At 34.8% G+C, this 20,765-nt stretch overlaps 2 protein-coding genes across 3 annotated transcripts; one reads left to right on the top strand and one right to left on the bottom strand.

The window, feature by feature from the left end:
* The first annotated feature begins 1,513 nt into the window (after positions 1-1,513).
* LOC120265472 (xylose isomerase-like) lies at positions 1,514-8,310 on the top strand. Of its 2 annotated transcripts, none has more exons than XM_039273401.1 (21): positions 1,514-1,558; positions 1,930-2,010; positions 2,210-2,320; positions 2,441-2,515; positions 3,139-3,268; positions 4,253-4,344; positions 4,423-4,476; positions 4,565-4,641; positions 5,385-5,439; positions 5,526-5,627; positions 5,706-5,757; positions 5,888-5,933; positions 6,016-6,071; positions 6,344-6,395; positions 6,505-6,584; positions 6,690-6,760; positions 6,843-6,883; positions 7,015-7,114; positions 7,191-7,262; positions 7,364-7,441; positions 7,530-8,310. In XM_039273401.1, the coding sequence occupies exons 2-21, from the start codon at positions 1,939-1,941 to the stop codon at positions 7,563-7,565; spliced, it is 1,452 nt and encodes a 483-aa protein (XP_039129335.1). In that variant the 5' UTR covers positions 1,514-1,558; positions 1,930-1,938; the 3' UTR covers positions 7,566-8,310. The 2 variants fall into 2 exon arrangements, with proteins under 2 accessions (XP_039129335.1, XP_039129336.1); XM_039273402.1 differs by having other exon boundaries at positions 2,225-2,320.
* A 429-nt stretch (positions 8,311-8,739) lies between these two features.
* LOC120265473 lies at positions 8,740-11,279 on the bottom strand. Its single transcript, XM_039273403.1, has 3 exons — positions 11,206-11,279; positions 9,874-9,971; positions 8,740-9,197 (listed from the first exon to the last, which is right to left on the bottom strand). Exons 2-3 carry the CDS (start codon positions 9,927-9,929, stop codon positions 9,020-9,022), a joined length of 234 nt encoding a protein of 77 aa, XP_039129337.1. The 5' UTR covers positions 9,930-9,971; positions 11,206-11,279; the 3' UTR covers positions 8,740-9,019.
* Between the last annotated feature and the right edge of the window lie 9,486 nt (positions 11,280-20,765).

The following is a 20,765-nucleotide window of genomic DNA, read 5'->3' on the forward strand; positions in this document are numbered from 1 at the left end:
TTATGTTATTATTTATTATTATCATTGAACATCGATTTTTTTTTAATATAATATAATTTTATAAATTTTATTTAATTTATCTTAAATAGCATGAGTTGAAATTTTAAAAATAAATAAATAAAGATATAACTATACATATATCAATTATAATTGCTAATATTTTAGTATTATACATATATTATATTATAATATATAAACTAAACATTTTCATGGGGGCAAGGGGGTGCTCAAGCCCCCCACCCCCACTATGAGGGAACTATGAGGGTAAGTAAAAGTGATGAGGGTACTCTTAGGGGTGTAATCGATCGAGTTCGAGCTGAGCAGTAGCGAGCTCGACTAAAAAATCAGTACTCAATACTCGGCTCGAGTTCGATCGAGTATTTATTTTATAGCTCGAGCTTGACTCGGTACACAAATTGAGCTACTTGAGTTCACTCAATTAAGCTCGAAAAAGATGAAAATAACCATAAACATTATGCTCGAGCTCGAGCTCGAAAGTTTTTCCCCTTGATTTTTATCAAATAAATCTAATATTATATATATACATACATGCTCGATTAGGCTCACGAGCACTCGAGCCAAGTATCACAATACTCGAACTCGGCTCGCTCGACTACTCGAGCTACTTGAGCTCGAGCTCGGCTCGACTGTGACCGAGCCGAGTTCGAGTTGAATCGAGTCCGAGTAGCTTGCAAGTATAGGTGTATCATTTACACCCCTAGGTACTATGAGGGTAAGTAAAAGTGATTTTGTAATTTTAATTTAATTTGGATACGAAAATAGAAATTTTAAAAATGAAAAATGTTCTAAAAATTTAATAAATTTAAAATATTTATTGGGGATTGAAATAGGAAATTTCTTCTTTTTTAATTAAATTTTATCAATTTTTTTCGATTTTTGGGTTTACTTTTTCGTATTTATACGGTTGTAACAGTTGAAAATTGGTGATATATATCATTTGCCTTTGCATGCTCTAAATTTCTGAAATTTCGAAAATTAAGGATTTTATTTTTTGATTAAAAATATTTGGATAATCTAAATTGACGATTTTAATATTTAGTATTTCTGTTAAAAAAAAGATACATATCTCACCCTATAAGAGTTAGATTCGAACCTATCTCTTCATCAGAATTCGAATACTCTAAACTAGAAAACTCATATCAATAAACCAAATCATTGTTAGCGAATATATAATTTTCAATCAAAATGTATAATTTTTTTTTAAAAAAAAAACACATGTCACGCACACATACTCGTATTTTAACACTTATATTAATTTATATTTTTAAAAATAACCAGTGCATATCCATTCAGGATTTTATCCTTTGAATCCGGTAAAAATCATCAAGTTTTGTTAATTTTCTGATTCTCTCTTTATCTCTGTAATTAACAACGCTAATTATAAACCATCCTCTCTTTCTCTTCTATTAATTCTTTCTATTCAGCATCAAATACTCTCTCTCTCTCTCTCTCTCTCTCTCTCTCTCTCTCTCTCTCTCTCTGTGAATTTATTCCTTTGAATTTCACTGTTTATTTTAATTTTTGCAATTTTTTTAAGGTAGTGAATTCTATTTTTCAATATCTATTTTTTAATGTTGAGCACTCTTATTATTTGAAGTTATTATGCATTTTATTATCTTGAATAATAACTGTCAAAAGAAATTAGACTATTTATTTTTTTCATTGATGTTATTATTATTTATTTCCATAACATTTTTAAGGTATTAAATTTTTTTTTTTTTTTGTGGGGAAATATTTATCTGTCATGATTTGAAGTATTTATTCATTCTTTATTTTGAAGAATTTATTCCATTCTTTATAATTAGTGGATTATAAATTAGAACCAATGTTGAAGAAACCTAATTAATTCCCTTCTTTAATTTATATATGAAATTAATAATTTGCAATTTGATCCTCTGTTATTTGCAGAATTGTTTCATGAGTCTCAAAATGAAGTTGAATGGATTTCTTCTCTCATTGTTCTTATTGGGTGTGATCCTCATCAATGTGGTATGTTGTGTTAATTCATGTGATTTTCTTTTACTTTTGGACCTTTTTGCATAATTCCTCTTTGAAAATCTCATAATTACATTTATACCCCTGAAAAAATTATAATTGTTTATTTACTCCTAAAAAAAGCAATATTTTCATATGCCTTTTATTTTATTTTATTTTATTATTTTTTGCAAAAATAATTTTATGATTTTAGGATGCATCTGCCAAGGGTTCATGCTCAGCAAACACAAAATCCCAATTTGGTTCAAGTTCATATGAATGGAATGGTGAATTTTTTCCGGGAATTCCCAAAATTAAGTATGAGGTATGTTTATATATGTATATATTTACTTTCTTTTAATTTTGAGAAAAAAAATTCATAATCAAAAGAAATAATAATTATATTTGTTACTTTGATGATAGAATCACATTTGCACTTTTGTAGGGTCCAAATAGCAAGAATCCACTTGCATATAAATGGTATAATGCTGATGAAGAAATTCTTGGAAAGAAAATGAAGGTTTGTTACTTTTCTCTATCTTTTTATGTTGTCTCTGGTTAATATTTATATATGGAAAAAATGATTTTTTTTTTTTTTATAAAATATAGTAAATATATCCGGGAACATCCATCTATAAAAACTAAATAAAATAAATCAGACCCAAAAAAAATTAACTAAAAGGGTAGTTTTGGAATTATAATTTTTCCATAGATATTTTTGTTTCTCTTTTTCAATTTTTACAGAATAATAAAATTTCTCAACCAGAATTATATATATATACCCATCTCATAGATTTGAAATCCAACGGCTACAATCCATTTGTAAATAGATTTAAACAGTACCAAACAGTGTTAAACAACAATTATGTACATAAATTCATATAGTATTTATATAAATAATAGTTATTAAATAATAATCTAACAACTGTAAATAAACATTCCTAATAAAACAATTGTCTGCATATTATAATTATTTAATTTTAATTTTATTTATTTTTATTGAGCTCAGAATTATATATGAGTAATAACCATTAGATAATGATTTAACAACTATAAATAAATATTCCTAATAAACACTCATCTGCCTATGTATAAATTTACTTGTTTAATTTTAATTTAATTTTAATTTTTTATTGAGATCAGGATTGGTTGAGATTTAGTGTTGCATTTTGGCACACTTTCCGAGGAACTGGAGCAGATCCTTTTGGTGCCCCAACAAAAGCTTGGCCATGGGAAGATGGCACAAATTCAATGGCAATGGCTAAAAGGAGAAGTAAAATTAATTTTTTTTCTGTCTATTTTTTAATTCAAATCATAATTTTTTTTTTAATTTTTGTTAAATATTCTTATGGTTTCATGCATTTCATAGCATTAATTTTGTTTTCCTTTTTAATTTTATATTAAAATATATACATATAATTATGATACTCTTTCCGTTCATTTTTAGTTGTCACATTTAATTAATTCACACCAATTACGAAAAATTAATTAAAATTAATTGATTACCTGTATTTTATAAAAAAATCTATTACTTTTTAAAATTACCTCTATTTAAAACCCCACTAGTGGAGAATATAATTTAATCCTTAGTTGATTTTATTTTATTGAAAATTATACAAATACATTAAATTAAAGAGTAAATTTGAAAAAAAATATTTAATAATATACTAAGTTTCTAATATGACAAGTAAAAAAGAACAGAAAAGAACTATAAAACTTAACAACTAAAAAACGGAGGGAGTAGTTTGTAATATCATATCATATGCATGCATATAATACCAACAATAAGAATGAATGTGATTATGAGATTATGCAGGGGCATATATGCAAACTTATTTATTTATAATTTTTTTTTGTCTGAATACTCTATAAATACCCCTAAATACCTTTTTGACCATACTCCCTTTTTTTTAAAAAAAAATTCTTAGTCCTATACCAGTATACCACCACGTATAAAATTAATAAATTCGTATATTATTTAAGAGAAAATTACTTGTATACCCCTAAAAACATGAAATTATGTGCATACCCCTATACAATTTATAATTGCATGCATACCTCAGTTTGTTGAATTTATGCATTTACATCCTGAGTCGAAATCAAACCCTAAAACTTTCAACAACATTAATCTAACTTGCAAGGCACATACAGAGTTGTTTCGCGGGAAATCTAAACCGAAAAAAAAAAAAACTGACAAAATATCTGCTTTCTCTTTAAGGATCCAATTAAGTTTTTTTGTACTCATTAAATGATGCAGTGAGAGCTCACTTTGAGTTCATAACCAAACTGGGAGTTGAAAGATGGTGTTTCCATGATAGAGATATTGCTCCAGATGGTAAAACATTGGCAGTAAGTCACTAGCAATTCTCACTTCATTCCCAAATTTTACTGCCAATCTGAATCAATAAACAAGCATTTTGTTTCTAGGAATCAAATGCAAACTTAGATGAAATAATCGAGCTCGCTGCTGAACTTCAGAAGGTATAACTGCCGATAAATTGATATTAACTGACAGAAAAACCGCGTACCTTATTTAGCATGTTTGTTTTTCTGCTTTGATCCTTCACAGGGAACTAAAATCCTGCCATTATGGGGCACTGCTCAGTTGTTCATGCATCCAAGATACATGCATGGAGCTGCTACCAGGTATGAATGATCCTTCCTGATGATTTCTCATGATATTTCACAAAAAAAATTACTTGCCAAAATATTCCTGTTTAGTCCAAAACTTTAAATTTCTCATAATATCTTATAAAAATTTACTTCACTAAATGTCCCCTTGTAGTTCAAAACTAAAGATTTCTCATAATATCTCAGACAAAATTTACTGTCAAATATCCCTCTACAGTCAAAATTTTACTTCTCAAAACACACTTAGAAAGTCAAAGTTGAATTCCAATCATTAGATTTCTCACAATATCTCATAAATATTTCACAAAAAAATTACTTACCAAATAATTCCTGTTTAATCCAAAACTTTAAATTTCTCATAAAAATTTACTTCACCAAATGTCCCATTGTAGTACAAAACTAAAGATTTCTCATAATATCTCAGATAAAATTTACTTTCAAATATCCCTCTAAAGTCAAAATTTTACTTCTCAAAACACACCTGGAAAGTCAAAGTTGAATTCCAATCATTAGATTTCTCACAATATCTCATAAAAAAATTTTACCTCCCTGAATAGTCTTAGATGGTTAAAATCAAATTTCATCCTGGTAAAAATTTTCTTCCCAAAATACCCCTGCACGATCAAAATCAAAACCCAAACATTAGAGTTCCACAATATCATTGCCCCTAAGAAACGGGTACAACACATGTAACAGGGATTTCGAAGAATCTTCCTTTTCTAATCTGTTTACACGCATTTCATGCGGACTTCTTGCAGCTCTGAATTAGGAGCATACGTATATGCTGCGGCTCAAGTCAAGAAAGCCATGGAGGTGCTTAATTTGGACACCAGCTGTAATTCTATTGTGCTTGTATTTGCGGCTTTTCAATTCGTATCACTATTAAGTTTTTTCTTCAGGTCACACACTATCTAGGAGGAGAAAATTTCGTCTTTTGGGGTGGGAGAGAAGGTTATCAGACTCTTCTAAATACTGATATGAAAAGAGAGCTTGATCACCTGGTATGAATTTCTTCAGTTCCTCACTCTTGGCTTTGTGCTTGAAATCATCTCCAATATGAACAATATCATACTTTGCAGGCGAGATTTCTTCAAGCAGCTGTTGACTGGAAGAAGAAGATTGGATTCAATGGTAAGCATAATATAATGCAGCAAGAATTAGAAGGATGATGGAAACTTATGCAAATATGAAATTTTAGCTTGACTTTTTTTTTTTCCTAAATATAAATATGACTTCAAGCTTGCTTCCGTTTGATTTTCAGGGACTCTCCTCATAGAACCTAAACCTCAGGAACCTACCAAGCATCAGTATGTGTTATTTCTGGAAAACTAGGTGAGATGTTCACTAGATGATATTAAATTTATCTAAGTGCTGTTTCTTTATGTTCAGATATGACTGGGATGCTGCAACCACATTATCTTTCCTACAAAAGTATGGGCTTTCAGGTATTCTCATCTGGCACTTGCTCTTTGATTTAAATTTTCCGAAACCACATTATATTTCCAACATTATTATCTTTCAGTGTATCAAAAACACATGTAATAGTTTAAGAACTCTATAGTAAAATTATGATCAGTACCAGAGATTGCAATGGTTTTTCAACATTATAAGTAATTAATAAGAATCTAAAACTATCTATTGAGAAATTAACTCAAATTTTAACAAAATGATGTTCTAAAATTAATGCAAGCTGACTTGTGTTCTACTCCCTGTGCAGGAGAATTCAAACTAAATATTGAGTGCAATCATGCTACTCTGTCTGGTCATAGGTAAGTCCTGGTTAAACGTATCAAATTCTCAAGTTTCGTCTGATCTAAGACTCTGAAAGAAGACGAAACTTTGACAGCAACAAGTGACCTAAATTAATGAACTCTGCAGCTGTCATCATGAGCTTGAAACTGCAAGAATAAATGGTTTGCTTGGTAATATTGATGCAAATACTGGTGATCCTCAGATTGGTATGCAGCTTCTCATTCTTAAATTCCATAGGAAAATTCATAATCAGCAATAGTTAGAGGGAAAGGTAAAACTACAGACCTGATCCCTTGCATTTGCTGGTACAGGTTGGGATACAGATCAGTTCCTTACAGACATAGGAGAGGCAACTTTGATCATGCGAAGTGTAATCAGGAATGTACGTCAAACTACTTTATACCTTGTTAGGTGCTAAAAACAAGTTAGCTTTCTAATTTAATCATTAATTCCTCCATTACCAGGAAGGACTTGCACCAGGAGGTTTCAACTTCGATGCTAAGTTGTAGGTTCTATTGCATTTTCTGTCACTCCTATTGGTTTTACATAATAAACCCAACTTGGAACTCATGGAGAATTCTTCAGGTGCTATACATGTTAGAATGACGAATCTTGTTATTCTATTTTATTGGACAGGAGAAGAGAGAGTACTGATGTTACGGATATGTTCATTGCTCACATTTCGGGAATGGATACACTTGCACGAGGACTCCGAAATGCTGCCAAACTGATTGAAGTAAAGTCGCATGTCTTATCCACAAAATTTTTAACCTGAATCAAATTCTAAAACTTAACTCTTTTGGTATGGTCAGGATGGTACTCTGGATGAGCTCATTAGAAAGCGCTACGAGAGCTTTGATTCTGAAATTGGGTCTCAGATTGAGGCATGAATTTCTAAACACTGCTTTATATATACATCTAAAGATTGCAACAAGAATGAAAACATTAATCAATATAAAACGAAATGATGAATGTTATATAACAGAAAGGGAAAGCTGATTTTGCAACATTGGAGAAGAAGGCAATGGAATGGGGAGAGCCATCAGTTGCTTCTGGGAAACAGGTTAGCAAAACATTATTCAACTTCTCATGTTCCTCAGGAAATCAGCTTCCAAGAAAATGGATCTAAAGAAATGTTTTCTATAATGCAGGAACTTGCAGAGATGATATTCCAATCAGCATTGTAAATAAGTAGAGAAGTATCGAGGCAACAAGGAAGTTCACTGGCTTCCAAATGCAGGCTAGCTTGATGAGTGATCCTATTTTTACGCATTATCAGTAGAAATTAGTCACTGTGACTCTTGACAGTAGATTCTCAAATAACAGTCTCCTCGCGTTTAGTTAGAATAAAAGGCATTTGATCATGATAATTCAGATTGTTATCTTCTATATCAGAAAGAAAGGGGTTATTTAAGGCAACTTGTGTGTCATAGATTTAGATAAATAAATGGTCCTTTATAGTTAAGCATCAAGTACCTATCTTTTGTGATTTGAAAGAAAGAAAGTGTCCTTCTACATGACTTTGCTCCAAAGTCACACAAACTACAGTTGGTCCAAAAACCCACCAATAAGCAAAAAATTCTATATAAACATATCAGGGGATAAAAACAAGCCTAAGAGGGGAAAAACTATCCCTTGGTAGCAAGTATTGTCTTCCATCTTTAATTCCCATAGTAAACACGAAAAATAATTTCTTCATGATCCACTCATCCTTACAAAAAGGAGGTTTGTTTGCAAGCCTCAAACTAGCATTTGGGTGCATATCAAATAATAAGGGAATTTAATGCCAAGGTTACTTTCATACTGTTTCAAGCCAAACTTTTTTCAACAGACAATTGAAAGCTTTAAATGATGACTTTTTTACTTGGGGGATACTGAGGGAAAGGGCTTGATGAATTTGGCTGAGTTGGTAAAGGTGAATTTCTATGCCATATCTTACCCAAAAGAATCCGCAATTGCTGACATCCACATTGGAAGCAAACATGGTAAGTGTTAATAACTATAGTAAAATAAATAAATACAAGATAAAAATGAAAATTATATTTACTTCCAAATTATAACAAATCCATGCTATAATATGATGGAATTCATATGAATTACCAGACAAGAGGGACTGAAGGGAGATAAAAAGATAAAGAACGCACATGAAATAATTTGTATTAATATGGCACACTAAGCAACAGGACATAGCAAATTTCTTTTTGACAATCCATTCATACAAACATAAATAAATAATAAAATAATAAATAATAAATAAAACTAGGCAAATTAGTCATCAGCATAATGGCAATAAGCCACTTTACACATACATATAACAGAGAAAGAAGAAAATTAGTTATCACAAAAAGACAAGTACCAATATGAAAAATATAAAACAAAGATGCGCAATAAGAACTATATATTATCATATACATATGTAAAGAGCCTGAACAAATTGTTAGTGAATTCTAAAAGGAATTCATCATAAACCACCAAAAACCATTTGCTTCCCTAAAATGTTCCATAGAAAGCAATACAAATAGAGATTTTCATACATTAATAAACCAAGGGGCATTATCTCATGAAGATAACAGATCAGTAAAATCAATTATGGATGGAACATAGAAGCAGGTAACTCACAGCAATCACTGACAATTTTATTTTACTTGTGAACCTGGAGACTTCTTTCAAGGGCAGCATTTTTACGCCAAGTCTCAACTGCTCTGTGGACAGTGTCCTTTGCTGCCTGCACCTCCGTAGCTGAGTACTTGTGCTCCACGATGCCCAAAGGGCCAGGCTGCAGCACATTAATTACAGTTTCTACATCTTGCTCAAGCTGTCTGTAAATCCATAAATATCCATGTCAAAAGAGAACAAGGCACAAGCCTCATCATCAAGTAGATAGATAAGATGCTTCGTTTCTTTCCTACACTTATATATGATTGATTATATCAATAGCCTGCTGCTACACTACTATATTAAGCTAGCTCTTCTTTCTTGTAATGAACCAAACTTGAGTATGATTTCACCGGGCTGAGGGCAAACTAATAGTAGAACTTGATGAACAAAACCAAGAGTTCAGAACTCATTTTGTGATGGCAATGATATTCATAAATGGGAGGAACTGCAAAGCAAATTCATAACAACTGCAGATTCTCAGTTAAAATATTTACTTATAATTCATCACTGGAAGACGGAAAATCAAGACAATGGATTATGGTATTAGTGACATTTTGGAAAATAATGAAATAGGTCAACTGACAGTTAACCAATGTCTACCTCATTACTAAACGCTGTTTTTCTGATTTTGTAGTTTTTATACACTTTCAAGAAAATTTTATGTTGCTAATAAAATTGTTATCCGATACTGAAATAAATAAAGGAAGAGAACAAGGTTCAACTTTTATGAGAATTTCTAACCAAGCTTATCTTGTATCCTTGTAATATTTTATCCGCTGCAGACAAAAAAGTGATCATATATCAAGGCAAAGCTAAGCAAAATACTCAAAGCCTTACCTAAACATGCGGGACAAGTGTGTCGGTGATGGAAGACGGAGAAAAGAGAAGGGCATTATTCAGAACTATTTCTCAATTCTCTATCTTATGCAAGGAAACTGCATGAGAAAGAAAGAAAAAAGATCTATATATCATAAACTTAGACATTGCAAGTAAGCAAAACATAGAACTTTAGTCTTACATGCACTGAACAATATAAATGGCCTGTGTAAAACATGGCTTCCAAAAGCAAACTCAAAAGCAAAACCAATAATAAGAAAAATCAAAACATCCAATTTACAAGGGAAAAGACTAAAAAAAACAAAGTACGACAATAGCAATCCACTATGTTGCTAGTCCAGCAGAATCGCTGCTGAAATTGGGAATCCCAGAAAACTAGGATCAATTCTCTGGAGATTAGACCAATCTAGGGTTCTGGAATGATAATGAAGAAATGTGAAAAAAGAGAGAGACTCTGGCATTTTCTTGCCAATGCAACAAAATCATCATCGACATTGGCAATTTGAAAGAACCAGAATTGATTCAATGGTTCCGCAACAATGCGGAAGAGAAGAAGAAAAAAAGGAGAGAAGAAGCTTGGAGAAGAAGAAGAGAATCAATCCAATTTCCATGCTGACTTCATTAACATATGAGTATTTTTATAACCCAGTTCGAGCCTGAGATTGCCAAAAATCATCACAGGCCATGTTACATTGCATCTCCTAGAAATTCAAAAATTACAATGCAATGAACCAATGAACTAATGCTATTTTAATAAATTTTTGAAAAAATCTGAATCAAAGCTTTCATGACAGTACTATTAAAAAAGAGCAAAAGGACATAATTTTTACATAATATTCACCAAATGTAACACTAACACTAAGGGTGCTTTCTTTTGCCCCATTTTTTCATTTTTTTTTTTTTTTGTTTTCCATGTGAGCCTAAATTTCAAATTTTTTTTAAGGGGCATCATTTCAATTAATGAAATGCTTCCAAACCAAAAAAAAAAAAAACCCTAAAAACCCTCATGAGTGATGCATCAATGAATCATATAGCACTTCTTGTGAATGGATAAATCAATTACAAACCAAAGATGCTCAAATTTTAGCTAAATAAGCAACAAAATCAGATGGAAACCAAAAAATACAAACAAACACATCCAAATTGAGATTGAATGGTCATCAAAGACCCGAGCTATAGGAATCCAACGAGAAAACATCAATCTATAAAAATATTTCAAACTATAACACATCCAAAATTGCCAATCCTTTTAATCAATGAAAATCTCGGGATCTAAAACTCTATTTTGAACCAAATCACGCTTTCAATAATATAAAAACAAGGAATTCATACCGAAGGTCGCACAATGCCTTGGAGCGGATGCCTGAGCGAACTTCGAATGGAGCAGCAGCAGTAGAGGAAATGAGGGAAAAAGTGTTTTTTTTTTCATATATACCCCGAAAAAATTTGTAACTCCGAATGTGGCAGTATAAATACAAGCTTTTTTGCGTAAACACCCCTATACAATAATTATAAGTAAATTGTCACTCTGCGTTCAAATGTATAATTCTTTTGTATAAAATACTGAATTATAATTTTCCATTCAAATATAATTCCAGTAAATTTTCATTTTAATTCAAATGTAATTATTTTTAATAAAATGTAATATATATATAATAGATTTTTTTATTTTTTTGGGTGTTTAGAACCTTTAGATAGAGGTTGACTTAGGTGTAATGCAATAGGTTTAGTTTGGTGCAGTGTCCAATGAGTTTTTGACACATGTAACAAAAATATATTAAAATAATAAATCTTAGTCGTTGCAGTAAAAATAATATTAGTTTATATTTATTTTAATCATAAATGTTCATTTTTGCCCATCCACTATGTAACAGCGATAGTGTCATAGTTTTATTTTTTTATTTTTTGTGACAAATAGAATACAAGCACCCTCTTCTTTCCCAATTTAAAAGAAGTTAGAGACGTGCACAGATGTGGAGCAAGTTCAATAAGCATCTATATCTTCACCTTATGTGGGTTTTGGGGTTCAATCTCAGATCTTCTTTGAAATAAATACTCTATATAAAAGACTCGGTATTAATAAGCCAAGAGGCTGTTGGTGCCTCCTAGTTTGTATATAGTTTTCAATTTAGTTAAGCTGACATCAATTGACGAAAATGAACAAACTTATATTAATTTAAAATATTTATATCATTTAAGAATAAAAATATCATATTAATCTAATTAAAAGACAAAAGTGGAAATATTTATATAATTTATAGAATTATAGAAGGAAATGATTTTTTGAATTGAATTTTGAAAAAAAAAAACATTTCAATATCATTTAGACTTTCATCTAACTGTCTATTCACTCAACTTTTATGTTTGTTTGGGCATATTTAAAAGTACATGTAAGTGGAATTACAAGATCTTTTAAAATCTGATATTTGTTTGGCTGAATTTGAGAAATTCAAAATAGTTACAACTACAATAGTAAAAAGGATTTTGTTGGATTTGTAATTATGCTCTAATCGGCTATAGTTCAGACTCCTGCATTTAGAAATTTAAAGCGAGTCTTGGCATGGTGTCACGTGACACATAATTTTTATCTTTTATGATTTCTTAGACTGAGATCTTGGCATGATAACAAAAAATCTAGGTTCATCTTTATCTTTGTTTCTTTTTTGAAAACATGTAAATTTTCTTCTTCTTTTTTATGTGTTTATTTTTATAAATTTTTATATTTAATTTTTTATTTGGCAGTCTAATATCTTCCAACATATAAAATAAAAAATAGTATATTATTATATATTATTTTAATATAAAATGAAAAAAATGAAAAAATAATAAATTCAATATAATTATTAATAATAAAGGCTTATTATTATATTTTTTATCTGTACTTTGCTTAAAAAAATCATAAATTATGTGATATATTTGATATAATTTTTAAGATTAACAATAAATTGTAATTAAACCATAATTATATATTAAAATAAATAATTATATTCATAATTATTTTTTAAATATTCATAACATTTAATGTTGTATTTATAATTAATTAAACTTAATCCTTAACCAAGGTGGGGTTAACCTTAGCAAAAGTGTTTATATCCTAATAATACATCCAACTAAATAATTTTTTCAAAATTCAGATTTACAGATACCTCCAATCAAACACAAAATTTTATAATTCAGCATTCAAACTATATCAAACCAAATACTAGATTTAACACTCATTGCATTTTTAAACATAGTAATTACAACTACATTGTAATTTGAAATCCACTACATTTTTAACTACACAGGCTCATACACCAACAACTATATACATGTTGATTTTTTATTTATTTATTTATTTAATAACACTATAGCAATGAAGTTTTATTTAATAACACCATAACAATCAAGTGTTTATTAGTTTGTTAAAAGTGTTTAGTTGATATCTTGATGTCATGGGTTTAAGTCTAGTCTGGCAGGTAGGGTCCCAGTTACCACAAGGAGGGCATTAGACTCAATCTGATAAACTCCCGGTTGTTGCTTGCAATGAAGCCAACCCAAAGCTTCTCTCACACACATTGCCTCAGCGACAAAGGTTTCAACCAAGCCCGAAAAAGTTCGCGGGCCCAGTCCCTGCATACTTCCCAAGTGGTCCCTTAGGACCCACCCTACCTCGGTGCAACCCCTACTCTTAAAACATGTCGCGTCGCAATTTAATTTGAATGTTCCCGGCGGTGGTCACTGCCATGTCCTTGGCTGATTGACCGAAACCGTCGACAGCCCCCCCTTGAAATTAGTTCTTTGAGGGGATGGAAAGCTCAAGCCCCTCCCACTCCAAATTTGCTTAGCAAAGTTATAATCCAATAACGCATGTTCTGTTGTTTCAGGATGACTTTGACACAACGGGCAAAAATCCTCTAGTTTCACCAACTTCCCAATCAGATTGCTTGTAGTAGGGAGAAGGTTCTTTGTTGCTTTCCACACGAGATGCTGAGCCTTTGGATGGACCACAGTATTCCATAATCGGCTCCAAAAGAACCCACTAAACCGGTCATTTGTCTCCAAACATTGCAACTGATATGTACTTTTCACGGTGAAGCACCCCTTTCGATCCTTTCCCCACATTCATTGACAATTAGATGAAAGTCTAAATGATATTGAGTGACTTTGATGGTGACCCCTGTAGCTTAATCATCTTGATTACGGGTTGGGAAACACATAATATGTATCCAGTGAGTTACATTGCAGACCAATTGCGAATTGGTGAATTAGGTTGCAAGGTCATGTTCGGACCATTTTTTTATAATTTCAAAACTACCCTTGATCAAGGTTAGTTTTGAAATTATAAAAAACAAAAAATTAAAGAGTTTCTTTGGAATGTTTTATAAAGGCAAAGTTTTTTTTTTAAACTTTTTTTTTAATTTATATTTATAAAAAATGAACAGTTTTGGGTGGTTTTGGAAATATGTAGTTTTGCTAGTAGATTTAATATGATTAAAGTCAATTATTTCCAATTTTTAAAAATGGCTTCAAAACATATTTAGCTTTAAATTTGGATTTAAATTACAAAATACTATATGATAATTATCAAGGATATGTTTATACAGGTCTTGCCCATTTACTAAATTGAACATTTGTTCCTAATTATTGATTTAATAAACACAAATGGATACCTTTTACAAAAAATAAAAAAAAATAGCCATTGAAATTCCTCAAATACCCCTAATGGCTAACTTTACTAATTACTACTGATAAACTTAAAAAAACATAGAAATACCCATTAAGTTTTTTTTAGTGGAAATTGCCAAAAAAACCCTTTAAGTTTGTAAAATTGCCAAAAACACCCCGTTAGTTTTGCAATCCCCAAAAACCCCCTCCTTTTAAAGTCTATGTTTTTCAAACCCCCAAACCCTATAGCGGATGTGAGCGGAGTGAGTTTCAAAATTTTTTTGGGACGAAAATGCCCTTGCATGGGGAGTCGTGGGCTGCGACCATCTCGGCGATTTGAGAGGAAGTGGGGGTTTTCCGTAGGGTAACCCCGAGAGGCAATTTATTGGAGCCGTTTAATTGCTTTTTCTCAACTCACGTCTTGACTTTTCCATTTCGAAAGTCGTCTCCGAAGTTGTCTCTACGTGAAGCCTCTGTAATTGGCATTTCATCGACTTTTTCCCTTTCCACGGTATCTCGAAGGAGAAGTCCCCAGCGACTAGTTGGCATTTCATCGGTTCTGCGATCTAAGGTATTGAGTATGGTTTTATGTTAGCTGATACATTACTAAAGAAAGATTTTTTTCGGTTTTGTTTTGTGCTCTGTTTTTTTGTTGGAAGATATTGAAGTCTGCGAGGGGATTTCTCAGTTTGGGGTTTTTGTTAGTCTGAGGGAGATTTCTCGGCTAGGGTTTTGTTTTTGTTTTGCATTTTCGTATGTATACACTATCGAAATAGTTTTTTTCGATTGTTATGATTTGTGTAATATTTATAATGTACATTTCCGTTTCGTTTGATATGGTTGCGAGTTTTACAAATGAGGGTTGACGTTTAAGAAATGAGATGTTCTGAGTTTAACATTTGTTGTCTACTGTTTAAAGTATTCTCGTCTCGTTTAACAAAAATGGGTCTCTGTTTAACATTTTTATATCTACTGTTTAATAGCGAGAGTTCTACGTTTAAAACCTTATATTTCAGCTTAAACTTTTTGTCAATCTGCGAGGCTTGTGATTATGGCGGTCAACCTAGTTAATGGGCGTTGCTATTTGACACTGGTTGTGGAGACCTTAGTTTGAATTGAAAGTTAACATGACCCCTCGACACTTTGGGAGATTATTCGAAGGACACCGTTTGCGGCGTTCATTTGGTGGAAGCCATATACCAAGAGGGCCCTTCTTGATTCTCTTTTGCAAAGATGCGATGGTCGCACCAATAAATTCGGGGATCGGGAAAGCTGCTGAGTTTCGAGACCTCGAGATGTGGCCCTCGTTCTTGGTACTGCGTTGCGATGGCGACACGGTGGTCTTTCGGAAGAAGAAAACCCGGTCGCGTTGAAGGGCGGTATCTATCAAAGACCTACGAGAGACACGGAGACTCCATCGAGAGCACTCCGGTGCAACTTGTTCGACGAGAGGGAGAAGAAGATAATTTTTGTCAAACTCGATGGTGTACCTCATGGGGGACGATCCTCTTCCCAAATACATCATGCTCGGTTCGAGCCGGATCGTTGATTACGTCGATGATCTACCGGCCATGGGAGGGCGATCACGCGTAGGCGCGGGCGGCGCACAAGTGGCTTATGGAGGATATTCCATGGCGACGCCCGAGTGCAAGATAGATCTGTGGGAAGAAGACCCAGACACGAGTACATTAAGGGTTGCTCGGTCGCGCTTAACGTGCTGGTTTCTGGTGGCCGGAGCGGGGAAGAAAGTCCGTTTCGGCGAGATCCCAAGGATCTTTCGTGCTACGGTGAAAGTACTTCAGGAAGCAGCGGCGGTAGAAACGAGCTTGTCGTCGCTCGATGGAAAAGAGGTAATAAATCATGGACGATGTCTAACATAAGTCTTTAATGTTTAAACATTTTTATTTAGCGTTTAACTTTAGTATTTACCGTTTAACTATTATTCATAACCCTGTTTAAATATTTTTGTTCTCCGTTTAATTATATTCTATAACGTTTAAATATATAGTTTTTTTATAGTTTAAAATGAATGATCTCATTGAAATTGTTTGGTTTACATATGTTAGTTTCTGAGTTGGTTCGGCGAATCTTTGAAGAAGAAATATTTGTTGGCGCCAACCGACGGATGGATGCCATTGCTCGGAACCACTTGCTCGAGGCGGGATGAGAGGCGGCCCTCTATCGTGCTTGTGCCCGGGCGCCCTGTTCTCCTACTTCCGACCCCTGCAGCGCCGCGCATTCCTCGGCCGGAGAAGCCCTCCCCTACCCCGGCGATTGCAACAACCCCCTACCACGACAGCAGCGGTCCCCCGACCATGGCGGCCCCTCCGGGCCGTGGCGGCCCCATCGGTGACATTAGGGCGAAGATGTCACCGCAACTCTTATGCGGGCGTGCGGATATTGATGACCGAGTTTCCTCGGCTTGTCGCTCGTGTGGAGGCGCTGGAAGGGCGTTCAGCAAACCGCTGCGCCATCCCTCGAAAAGAACCCGAAGCACCGGGACGAGCAGGCGTCGGAATTTGACGACGAGCGACATCATCGGGAAGGTCGTTTCCAAAGGCGGCCACATTCGAAGAGACTTGCGAAAAAGAGGAGAACAATCGCCTCTGTCTCCAGCGCCGGTGACGATGAAACAATAGCAACACCATCGGTGATCTTTATTCTTGAGTCTGTCGCCGTTGATGACATGGCCATGACGGTGGAGGACATCGTAGATGATGTGGCCGTTGCCGCGGTTGAGAAGGTCGTTGACTCTCTTCTCGATGAAATCGATCGACCGGTGGAGCCGGCTGCAGAGATGCGGCATCAAAGATGGACACAATCACGAAGGTCGAGAACAAGTTAAGGGTGTGTCTCCCAGTGATCTTTGTTGTCATGGCCACGGTTGAGAAGATCGTCGAATCCGTTCTCGTGGCCGTGGCCGACGATCTGCATGACCCAAGCGGGACACAATCCCACCACAACAAGAACCATGTAAGGAAGTGTCTGCGGTTGATCTTTGTCGCCGTCGTCCCAGCGTCGAAGCGGACACAATCCCACAACAAGAACAACAATGTAAGGATGTGTCTGCGGTTGATCTTTCGTCGCCATCGTCCCCGCATCGAAGGAAGATCTTGATGAAGACCCCGACCAGAGCAGCGAGAGAGATGATCGAGGCCAATCAAAAATTGGACGGGACTGGCTCGGAAAGCTTTTTATTCGAAGAAGAAGAAATGGGTTGGCTCGAGTCGTCTTAACAAATCTGAGCGGGGAGTTGATGAGGATCTTCCTCAAGCTGCTCTATGGGATCGGGTAAGTGTAACGTTTTTATGATATTGTTTAAAGGGTTTCTTATAGTGTTTAACTATTACCTAATAGTGTTTAATACCATTATGTTATCATTTAAGTTTTACGCCTTTACGGTTTAATTATATATAATATCATGTAACAATTGATAATATCATTTAAATATTTACAATATGGTCTTCTAATATACATTATCGTTTAACCTCAACATCTGTCGTGTGGAAGAATGAGCCATCATCGGCACTGCCATGACGGGTTATACTACGCTTGAGGGAAGGAGATGGTCGTGATGATGTGATGGGACGCTTTTCGATGTCATAATACAAAAAGTCAGCTGAGCGAAAGAGCCATATCCTTACAGAAGCGCGCCTCCATCATCGGATCAGCTTCTTGCTGTTTATGTCAAGCGGGGACGGCGCATGACACAGATTATGGCTATGATCGGGGATCTTTATCGCATGACTGCATGAAGTTCAAATTGTCATCCTCCCGATAATCATGAATGCCCACTTCCATGTCGTCGTCTTGGACAATGATAAACAAGAATACAGGGCATTATTCTTCGTGTCCGGGAGTACGATAAGGACAGCGTTGGACATGGTAAGTTCTTTAATTATGTCCGATTAATATCCGTTTGGTATTTAAATCGGTATTCTAATCTCGACTTGCATATCTCGACAGTGGGAATCTATTCGACCTTTGTGTCGATATGGAGTTAAGCGAGTCGGCGACAGACAAAAGTACCCGCTCGTGCAGCGACACGAAACCCCGCGCCAAAAACAAGGGAGCGTCGATTGCGCGCGTCACGTCATGCGGTTTATCGAGCAGATGCTGTGGGGTGAGAAGTTACGGCTACCGCAGACAGACGTTCCTTACCTCAGATACGGTATGTTACCCGCGTACTTAAGGAGGGAGGGCAGTGGCGTCCGTGACAAAGGGGGTCGTCACAAGCGGGTTAAATTGCATTTTTGAATAACATGTCTTGTATATCGATCAGTCGATTTTGTTTTCAAATGTAAATCTGGACAAATTCAATTCATTGTTTTCGTGTTCGAAGAACATGACTTGTATATCTTAATGTAAATTTTTGTTTGTTTTTGAATTGTAAAGCGGGTTAAATTCCATTCGGTTTTTATTTCATTGTTTAATTTACGTTGTAATTGTGTACATTTCACTTTCGTTGTTTAAATATAGTATATATCGTTTAAACATCGAGTTTTAAATATTTCAAATTACGGTGTGCCCGTTTAAAAATAACACTTTCTCTGTTTAAATGAATGCACTTATTGTTTAACTAAATATGGAAAGTTGCCCATCAATACACAATTCAATTCATTGTTTTTGTTTTCGAAGAACATGACTTGTATATCTCAATGTAAATTTTGTTTGTTTTTCAATTGTAAAGGCGAGGTTAAATTTCATTCGGTTTCATTTCATTGTTTAATTTACGTTGTAGTTGTGTACATTTCCGTTTCATTGTTTAAATATACCATATATCGTTTTAAACATCGGTTGAAATATTTCAAATTACAGTGTATCCGTTTAAAATAACAATGTCTCCGTGTAAATACATTCAATTCGTTATAAATACACAATGTTTCCCTGTCATCGTCGGTTTATTAACAATGCCTAGTCGGGCGACAGTTTCATTACAAGATCGTCGATTGTGGCCGGATCCTTGGCGGTAGCTGCAATGTAACTCGCGGACATCAAACGCTGCGACTCGATCCTCTTTCGTCTAGGCCGCCCTGGTCGCCTTCTAATCACGAGTGATCGCAAAGCGAAGCTCACGATTTCCGTCTGAAGGCTCGTCATCGTCGGGTATGGGGAATATAGCTTCCTTGTATGCCCGGTTTGTAATTGTCGACGGTGAAGTACCCGCTCATAAATCGATGTACGTTGGTGTCCATGCTCGCATTGTCTGCGCATGAGCATGTTTGCGAGGGATACCATAAACTTGCCACCTTCGACATGAACAAGTTCGATGGCGAGATCCACGGAGTCGCTGCGTTGGTCGATCGCTTCGTAACGATCGTCGACACAACGACCAACACGAAGATTTCGGTCGTCCCTCAACAATGATCTCTAACTCGAGATGTATGTCCGGGCATAAGTAGGTCTCCCATTTGGTCGCTTGCTCACGCCGGTTACATAACATGCGCATCGACTTGAACTCGGCAAATAAGGTTAAACAAAGAGCGAGTGATGGTTAAATAATTCGATCAACATGTTTAAACATTATTAGTAATTAAATAAAGCGAAATGATTAATATTTAAAAGTCGGAAAAGTGTAATTAAACAAAGATTGAGAATGTTTAAAGGGTAATACTAAATGTTAAGTGTAAATCAACATTCGCGAGACCTTATGGAGTCGACCATTTTCGTCACCCGGTAAATGACGAGCTTCCTTGATCCAAGCATTGAACGACTCAGCGACGTTCGAATACATCTCACCCCAACGATCACCTCCGACGAGATAATTCGACCAATGTGCCATATCCGATTTATTAATCAACCCGATGATGAGCTTGGGTGATATGGCTGCGAGTTCATTCACGGTATCATCGAAATCTTTAGCCGTGGATGCCCACGCAATGCGGAAGCATATAGACCCGACACTCCTCCCTCAATGCCTTCCCAAGTCCGACATTGGCTTTCATAAAATGGCCTCCAAATGTCGAAGGCGATGACGCGTATGTGGCGAAGAAGGGAAGACTCTCGCAATGCGCTCACAAGGCCCTCGGGACCTCGTCCGACGACGAAGGTAATTATCTCATGATAATCTCCACCCTCGTATAAGGCATCGCCCAACTTAGATATGAACCAAGTCCAATTGGCATCGGTCTCGATTGTCGACTATACCGCAGGCAGCGTGGAAAAACCATTGTTACTATCTTTCCTGTGGCAGCTGATGAGTGTACCCGATATTTTTCCAAGGAGGCTGGGTACCATCGAGAAAC

This window comes from Dioscorea cayenensis, chromosome 7, assembly GCF_009730915.1.
Source record: "Dioscorea cayenensis subsp. rotundata cultivar TDr96_F1 chromosome 7, TDr96_F1_v2_PseudoChromosome.rev07_lg8_w22 25.fasta, whole genome shotgun sequence".
Lineage (NCBI taxonomy): Eukaryota > Viridiplantae > Streptophyta > Magnoliopsida > Dioscoreales > Dioscoreaceae > Dioscorea > Dioscorea cayenensis.

Excerpts from the sequence above, each read along its gene's own strand:
- LOC120265472 (XM_039273401.1), top strand. The coding sequence starts at position 1,939 with ATGAGTCTCAAAATGAAGTTGAATGGATTTCTTCTCTCATTGTTCTTA. Across the intron at positions 3,269-4,252 it reads GGCAATGGCTAAAAGGAGAA|TGAGAGCTCACTTTGAGTTC; the intron begins GTAAAATTAATT and ends TAAATGATGCAG. Across the intron at positions 6,585-6,689 it reads TACTGGTGATCCTCAGATTG|GTTGGGATACAGATCAGTTC; the intron begins GTATGCAGCTTC and ends TTGCTGGTACAG.
- LOC120265473 (XM_039273403.1), bottom strand. The coding sequence starts at position 9,929 with ATGCCCTTCTCTTTTCTCCGTCTTCCATCACCGACACACTTGTCCCGC. Across the intron at positions 9,198-9,873 it reads CACTTGTCCCGCATGTTTAG|ACAGCTTGAGCAAGATGTAG; the intron begins GTAAGGCTTTGA and ends ATGGATTTACAG.